The following is a 9,187-nucleotide window of genomic DNA, read 5'->3' on the forward strand; positions in this document are numbered from 1 at the left end:
ATTCACGGTCAAAATGAAGAGGTTTACTGGGTCAGAGTTTGGGAGAGATAGTTGGCAACTGTGCTACAGATAGACTTAAACACCAATTTCAAGTAGTTTATATCGAACTCTGGTGCATATTATCAAGAACAGCGATAAAATTATGTCCGCTTTAGCGGCAGGAAACTACCGCTAAAACGGCGATATTGGGCTTGATAATATGTCCTTGTGAATTCCCATAGTAGCCCAGGTTCTGGTGTTAACCTGGGCTGCTATGGGAATTCACAAGGGCATATTATCAAGCCCAATATCGCCGTTTTAGCTGCAGTTTCCTGCCGCTAAAGCGGCGATAATTTTATCATTGTTCTTGATAATATACCACCCTGTTTTTAGTGGTTAACCTTTAATTTCGGAAGGGCTCCATGATTTGAGGCCATTTATTAGGAACTCCTATAGTGTTCTTATAGTGAGGTTTAGTTCTTCATCCAGATGGAAGCTTTAACAGAAATATGAATATGCTGCATTTCATGCTAATATATGACACTCTTTTTCCATCAGGAAATCAATGCAGGTATGTGTAATGACTTTTCAATAAAACGTTTATTAGTCAAATATATTGAATTCTCAACATAGAGCTCTCATTTTTATTTGGAAGTTTGGACTGAATTTTTGAAACTAGATCGTATACAGGAGATGTTCATCTTCTAACTATGCTATGTACCAGTGTCACTCATTGCAATATACCATTTTCTCTCAGAATAGCTGCATATTCTTTCTCTGGCACATTTGCTAAAGGCTGTCATGGGCTCTCTTCTTTTTACAGGAACTCTCTGATAGAAAAAACTGCCGCCATCAGCCGGGGTATTGAAGAACTTCAAAAAGGCATAAGTTCTAAATGGGAAAAAATGAAGCAAAAAGCAAATAAGGAACAAGAGGAGCCCGAGCATCTCGAACAGAAGGAGAATATACAGAATTAGAGCTGGCCCAAATCTTCTGTCTCAGTGGAAGAGGCGTACATAGTAGCATTGTCTTTGTCAGTCATGCTTCACATCGTCACAGTAAAATGAGTGAAATTGATTTGATTTTTATCACAAGCCTACAATTATTTGCATTTGGATGCATAAACACAAGAAGAAGAATGGAGCAGAGTATGAAACAGCTCAGAACCAAGTGTACCCATTGGTAAAAGTTGTACATTGAGGGGCCAATCAATGAGAGACTTTGACAAACCTCTAGATTGATCATCTGTGTTTTCAGGCATGCCATTTATAGTACTTCTGAGTCACCCTTTTTTAAAATACAATATCAAATTGCATTTTGCAAGAACGTGTGCGTAAAAATGAGCTATGTAAGTTTAACAATCAGCTTATGACCACAAATCTTAATATATCTACATTGATGAATGCAACTTTAAAACATCCGCTGTGAGCAATTGTGCTATTAATAGCACATATTAGCTCCTGTCGATTGGGTCATACATCTGGAATAAAGTTATCCATTATATAATGATGCACATACTTATTTATGTGCTTTTTCTTACTAGGGAGGGAACAGGAGAAAATGATAAATTGCCATGGCTTACCAGAAATATCAAGAGTGAACTTGTGTAAGCAGATGAAGGAGGGAGGCTGCTCAGCCCCCTCCCTGGGCTGATTCCCTGGGGGCCAGCCATGTGTCCCTGGGTGCCCCGGTCCCACCCATGGCACCAAGTCTGCTATGGGACCGTGAGGTTCCCGTAGTCCCAGCCGGCTCCCCACCTCCTGCAGGAGACGGCATTGCTGTTACACGCAGGGAACTGCTACAAATGCAGCTCCCTGCATATGAGAGCAATATTTTAATCTCTTTCCCTGTCCACATGTATGCGGGCTGGGAAAGAGATTAAAACTCTGCTTCCATTAAGCGGGAGCAGTTTGACAGCTCCCACATGCTGGAAGCAGAGTGTTTGCTTTGAAGCACACAGCCATGTCCCAGGTTTGGGCACCCCGGGACATAGCAGGAGCCGGCCCTCTGGTGTGGAGGTCCCCAGGTTATTTATGGCTCCAGAAGGCAGGCTGCGTGGCCCCCTTCCTTTTTTTGTGCTGGGGCCAGCTTGCTGGGAAGTGGTGGTCCCCAAAACGGTATATGGCAGAGGGGGCCGTTCTGACAACATCCCTATTTTTTCTAAAACAATTGGCCCTGGGTAGGTGGTGGTCCCCTACATTTCGATTTAATTAGCCCCGGGGAGGATAATGTCCACTGTTTTTTTTTAAAAGCCCTAGACGGGGTGTCTGTGAGGCCTTCCTCCTTTTTGTAAATACAGCCCTGAGGAGGTGGTGGTCCCAGGGGACGAGGAGGGGCCTGTGTGGTCCACCTATATGTTTTTTTGGCACCAGGGAGGTGGTGGTTCCCGGGCATAAAAAGGCCTTAGGAAGATGGCCAGGTGTGCTCCCATCATATTTTTAATAAACATTGGCACGCCCCTGGGACCTGGCTCACCTGGGTGCTTGATTAATAGCAAGCACGGAATACCGAGCTTGTTTTCGTTTTCTATTTTTGCCGCAAATTAGTGAATTTTCAAGTTCTTGCAGCTAAAGCACACCGTTTGCTCCGGCTCATATCTGCAGGCATGTGTCAGTGGCGCTCCTCCCAAGCCCCCCAACTCCAGCACACCTTTCCCAAGAAAGGGCAGAATGTGCTGGGTTTCAGAAGCACTGCAAGCCCATGTCAGGCAGAGCCAGGACTTCAGTGTCTGCTCAACTGAGGGTCGCACCCTTCCCTCTCCTTCTTGTCACACTGGGAGAAGTGACTGATGAAATCCGCGGAACTTGTCACCTCTGAGAGCGCTGCATGGAGCTGTAGCGATGGTCAAGGCCATTTACAAGCTGAATGGATGTGCACAGCTCAGGCAAACACCTGGAGCCAGCATCCACATCTATCCTGTATGCTGCAGGGGTGGGGCTCATCACACATGGCTGAAGCCAAAGAGTGTGCAGCTGGCAGGCTGTCCTCCGGAGGAAGGGCGGATATGCTGAAAGTTCAAGAGGGTGGTGAGCAGATGAACTGCACAAGAGCAGCAGCTGGGTGTGGTTGATGGGACAGACAGTGTAAACATGGAAGGATGAAAAAGCAGAAACTGTGTACCATGAATGGGAAGTCTGGGTGTGAGAAAGTGCCATCTTTCTTGCCTTGGTATGCTCCCACTTTTTTCTGAACTGCTGATGTACTTTGACTGAGTGTGCCCTGTGTCCCTGCCAACCAGGTACCCAGGGCCTGTGTTCCTTCCCTACAAAGAAAAGCTATGCTGAAACAAAACACCCAATTGGCATCTCTGGCCACCTGTCAGCCCCTAGTAAATGGTACCCTAGGTACTCAGGGCATGGTGACTAGAGAAGACCTCTGAGGGCTGCAGCACTTAATGTGCCACCCCCAGGGACCCTGTACCCTGGTACCCACACACTGCCTTTGCAGGCTGAGTGCCTAAGTACAGAACCAAAGGAAGAGTCGACATGGCACACATCCCTGTGTGCCATGCCCACAGAACCCACTGCCCTGGCATACTTCTGTCAAACCTCTAGCTGGGTGCCCTATGCCAGAGGTGAGGGCACAGGAGCATGAGCCCTGTGCCCCTACAGTACCCAGGGCCATTCCTGGGCACTGTAAGTGCAGTGATGCCATTTAAGAGTATATGGTGCTGGGAGTTCGTCATTACGAACTCCACAGCACCATAATGGCTACACTGAAGACTGACAGGTTTGGTACCAAACTTCTCAGCACATTAAACCCGCACTGATGCCAGTGTGGGATTTAATGTAAAATGCACGAGAGGGCATCTTAGAGATGCCCTCCAAAACCCGAACCTACAATCCACATCTGGGCTGAGTGGCTGCAGAGGCTGCCACACAGCAGACATGTTGCTGGACCCCTGGGTGGAGAGCCCCCCGCTCTCCTGGGCCTGCAACAATGCCCATCCTGGGCGAGGTGATATGTCTCCTCCCCCTAGATAGACAGGGGGAAGCTTCAAAGGCATACCGCCTCTGAGAGCTTCTCCAGACCATTTGCTGTACCCAGCAACCAGGCCCCCCCCAGGCCTACACCCACCCTGGCGGGAAGACTGGTGGGAAAAACTACGTCAGGAAGGGGGGGGGGGGCAGCCTGTGCCCACTCCACCCCTCAGGTGAGGAGGCGAGGTGAAGCACGACCCCGGACCCCGGCCATCTTGTAGATGGGGAGTCCTGCCCAATCCCAGCTAGGCTCCTGCCCCCCTCCCACAGGAGAGGAGCAGGCTAGGGGGTGTACTCACCCCAGGACAGGGACCCATTGGTCCCTGCCCTTGCCCTACCTGTAACGCCCCTAAATTCAGTATTTAGGGGCTCCCTGAACCTTCCTTCCTTAGATCCCGATATCAAAAAGAAGAAAGAAGATCAAGAAGAAGAAGACCCGCCGTGCAGCTGCTAACAACAGGACAACAACAACTGACTTGGCCCCAGTCCTACCGGCATGTTGATACTGGAACCTGCTCCTGCCTAAACCCGGCGACCTCCGCGGACAGCAACCTTGGGACACCCAGAGGACCTGCCTGCCTTGACCCTCTCGACGATTGGGACTCCCATCTGCAGAGGCTCTGCTGCAACAACCCACCTGGAGCCCACCAGGAAGCTCCGGACCAGCCCACTCTGCACCAGCCGAGCCCGGGCCGGGCCAACCCGAACCAAGACCACGAGGACTTCCCCCCGGCGACTGGGACCCAAATTCCAGTGCCCAAAGACCCTCCTCGACGAACCAGCTGATGCCTGCAGACCAGCCGAGGGTAAGCTTTTCCGACACTCAAAGACACCCCTGCACCCGGCGCCCTACAGCCCCCTGTACCTCCCTTTGGGGTACCTACCTGTGCTCCAACATCCCAACTTACCTCTCAAAGTGCTGGTCGCCCCTGGAGAGTCACCGTCCCCGAGCCTGCAGCCTTTGTTCCTTTTTCAAGATCCTCGTTGGATAACATTGAGCGCCCGACGGCTCAAAAGCACCCTGCACCCAGCCGCCCGAGTGCCGCTGGCTGTGACCTCTTTGCCCTATCCTACTTCCCCCCTTGCCTAGAGCAAGTGACCAGGAGCCCAGCTCCCATAGCCGCGTGGCCTGCTAGCCAGCAGCCACCAACCGAAGGCCCCCTTTCCCTCATTGGATAACATTGGGCCTACCTACCTCTGCACCCGGCCGCCCCTGCGCCGCTGGGACTGAACTAACTGTACTCACCTGACCCTGGGGGACCCCTGAGTCTATGCCCAGAACCCTAACTTCACCAACCAAGTACTCCCCTGGAAACCGGTAATTCACTTACCTGCCATTGGATAACATTGACCCATTTTTGACTCGAAAATTTTCTAAGTGTGAAGTTTTGAAAACTGAAAATATTCCTATAAAATCAGCCAAAGTCCGAATTTGAAAATACTCACCTGTGATCAGGAGAGAAGCCAGTACTGTACCTTTCAGGCAAGTACTGAACCACAAAAGTAATCCATAGTGGGTTTACTAATAACATGTATTTTCTCCATAGGAACCCATTGTCTGCTTTTCTATGACATTTCTTCTAAGTGTCTACTTTTGAAAACTGCACATATTCTTTAAAAATCGTACGACATACTGAAACGCAATTACCTACCTGTTTTGAGTTAAGCCCCCATTGCTGGCCCTAGGAGACTAGTGCTGGGTTACAAAAGTAACGCGATCGTACTTTACCTGTAACCTGAATTTCCTCCCATTGAATAACATTGTGAGAATCACCTCGAAAAGTTTCTAAGTGTGAACTTTTAAAACAGCTTTATATTCAGGAAAAATCATCCCTGTAACTAAAACGTTTTTGCTAATCTGGTTTCAGCTTAGACCCCAGGACTGAATCCAAGATCTAGTCCTGGAACTACCAAAGTAATCCATAAAGTAATCAACTGTACTTTCCTATGAAAAACCATTGAGCTCAATGCTAGAGTGTGTTTCAGAACTGTATTGCTATTAGCTAACCTGTGAATATTGTGTGTACAAACTTGTTGGTCCTCTGCAAAGTATTTACCTGAGAGTGCTCATAATGTGAAAAGTATATTTTTATAACTGTCGGTTCTAAAAATAAAACAACTATATCTAAGGATATAATAATAATTGGCCCGGAGTTCAGTTCTTGAGTGTATGAAATATTTTGCTGACAGTGTGTACAACAAATGCTTTACACTGTCCTCTGGTACTGCCTTACTGCTCGACCAAGCTACCACTTTGGAGAGTAAGGTCAGTTCTGACTTTAACCCTGTTAAACCTTTGTGGTTTGTGGACTCTATACACACTGTACTGCCTTATTGTCCAGTATATATAGAGCCACCTTCTCACACTGGGTAAAATAGCCATCAGCTGATGGAAGGGTGAAGAGGACAGTGCATTGACAGGCAGAAAACACTCACCTCTGTTCCTAGATAAAAGGGAGCAGGCTGCGTGTGCAAAAAGAGTGCCCAGCATAGTATGCTGGGGAGCCCCTGCCATTGGTGTCATGGCCTGGCTGTGGAGCCAGGAGCAGGCAGGGTCAGCACTTTGAGATGCAGTCTTGAAGTTTGCTGCTACCCATGGCTGCCTTCAGGCAGGAGGAGAGGGAGACAAGATGATGGGCGCACATGCACCCTACTGCCCCAGCAGGCTGAGAGCAGAAGAGAAGGAGGGCAGAACAGGCTCATCAGTGGAAAATGTTGAATACTGATGAAGCGCCAGCCATCAAACTATACTCCCCCTCCCGGGCTCTGGCACTGCAGTAAAGTTCCTGTAGGCAGTACTTACGCTCATGTTTATGTCCGCATGACAGGAAAAATGTAAAGCTGCCTGCCTAGAGCCAAACTGCAGAAACTGGCCCCAAGAAACTAATTCTAGCGGTGAGTGGTGAGCAAGTCAGTAAACTCAGCTCTGCTGGCAGTAGGCGGAGTGTTTTTACTAACATTTGTAGTCAATAACTGTGGTGTTGTTTGACGAATCCTCGCGAAATGTCAAAACTAGATTGCCAATCACTGTAGCTGCTTTCTTGAAAGTTTTGGGATGATTCATCAAGCGGGGCTGAGAAAAGTGAGGTCCCAGAATGCATTTCCCCCAAGCAATTCCCCATAGGGATTTTGAACAAAACTACAACCCGAACCGCTGGACAGAATAACAACAAATTTGGCAGACTGCTAGCTCTTGGTCCAGAAAGCGTGCTTTTTGTTATTAGGTGTAAATCCGTTCAGGAGTTTTTTAAATATTAAAGATAAACAAATGTGTATATCTAGGGACATGGAACCTCTGCAAATCCAGCAGATCTCATGCTGAGATCTGATTGGCTACCGGCACTTCAGCCAATAGATCACACTATTGCTGCTGCTACAATTACAAAACTACCAATTGTAATAATAATGATATCTTTATTACAGTGTATCACAGTTATTCTTTTCAGAAGTAATTGCTAAAACTATTAATTTGATGGCCAAAGAAAATATCACTGCACACAAAGTAAAAAAGTCACAGAAATATCAACTGATATTTTTTATTTTGTTTTGCTGCAAAAATAAACATAATTTTCATTTTCTAATTTCATTCATTTGGCACACAATTACCTCATCTACATATTCAACTATGCTCAACGTTTACTCAAAACACATGATCCAACTACATCTGGAAGAGTTCCTATATGTCACTGCTGATACCAAATATATATCCACACCACAGCTAATCAGTAGACTTCTGAGCTAGAAAAAAATACAATAATTCATGTCTACTACAGCTTCTAAATGTCACACCGCTTGACAGTGGAACACTACAATGCTTATCCATGGGCAAGTAAAATTAAAAATGAAGAGAGTGCATGTAAGTTTGCATTGTAACCTTCTAGTAGGACAACAATGGCCACCCATTGGGAAATGATTCCATATGATGGATGACACACAGTCTTATTAAAAAGAGACATTATTAAGGCTTTTTTACTTATCTTAAATAAGGATCAACCCATGCCCTTGTTTTCAGAGGCAAATATGCTCTAAACAAAGGCGTATACCAATTAATATTGCATCATTGTATACATTTGCAACTGTTCTTCATTTTTCCAAATATATCTGGGAGCTGTAACAACAGATCCTATACCATGCATCCCTTTTACAATTAACCAAAATCTGTGACTATTAGACAGATAAGGATACTTAGACAGGGTTTGTCAGTTTAACGTTGCTGCGAGTTTGTACCTCAGAGCGATACCCACAGCAGCAACAGGGCTAGTTTAGTGAAGTGTTAAAAAATCTTGAGGCCCATCTCCTTGTGCAAAGACCATGAAGGGGTTGATTGAGGAGTCTCAACAACTGCCTAAGGTACTGTTTTTCCTAATAATGGAGTACCATTAAATGCATATAACCGCAAACACTGCCCCATTGGTTGGTCTTGGTGAGCACTCTGCATTGGAGACTGCCCAGAGTTTTTCTATGAGCGATGCCCAGACTTGGCATGAAGAATGCGAGGCACAACAAGGAGAGTGGTGCTGACTTGTTTTGTTTTTAAAGTACTGCTGATCTGCCATTGAAAAGTTTTTGCGTGGGGCCCCTCCCATCTCTAATGTACGTACGGGACAGGATAAAATGTTTGGAAGTGCAGATGGTGTGAAAGGAGAGGAAGTTTATTGTTTGCACACTTCGGATTGTACTGCAGCATTCCAAGAACTGAACTGGGTCCTAACTCTTGTCTCACTGCTATTTTCTTTATGTACTCCTGTTTATGTTGCCCCTTCTCCCTCCTGCCAAATGCCCCTCATGGACCAACCTCCAGTCACTGCCTCATCTAGTGTCATGGTACACCTTTCCTGTTACAATCCATGTCACCCCCAAATCTCGCAAACCTGTCCCTCTCCCAACACCATCTACCTATCCAGCCACTTTACCAGCTCTTACTGTGACTGAACACCTCTTACTGTCCCTGCCCCTAATCTCTCTGCACAGTCAACCTCTCTTACACCATATCCACATCCCCTCAGTCTGTCATTGTCCGCATCTCCTCTTCTGTGCCCTTCTCCTCTTAAGGTCACCTTGTCCCATCACTGCCCACCTCTCCTATCACTGTTACATTCTCCCATATAATTCATCTTTGTTCACTCCGTATTCTCAATTTCCTCTTATAGTTTCACTTGCCATATCCTATCACTCATTGCATATCATGCTACCTTTCCTGTCTCATAGCTATCACTGCCAACCACTTG

The 9,187-nt window shown here is 46.7% G+C and overlaps 1 protein-coding gene across 3 annotated transcripts in view; it reads left to right on the plus strand.

Annotated features, from left to right (window-relative positions):
- Positions 1 to 6,056, plus strand: part of LOC144772433 (apovitellenin-1-like) — a 44,944-nt gene extending 38,888 nt beyond the window's left edge. For all 3 annotated transcript variants that reach the window (XM_078656749.1, XM_078656750.1, XM_078656751.1), the window contains one exon: positions 803 to 6,056. In XM_078656749.1, coding sequence (XP_078512875.1) covers positions 803 to 956 — 154 coding nt within the window. In that variant the 3' untranslated portion in view covers positions 957 to 6,056. The remainder of the gene's footprint in view (positions 1 to 802) is intronic.
- Positions 6,057 to 9,187: the final 3,131 nt, after the last annotated feature.

Source organism: Lissotriton helveticus, chromosome 8, assembly GCF_964261635.1.
Source record: "Lissotriton helveticus chromosome 8, aLisHel1.1, whole genome shotgun sequence".
Lineage (NCBI taxonomy): Eukaryota > Metazoa > Chordata > Amphibia > Caudata > Salamandridae > Lissotriton > Lissotriton helveticus.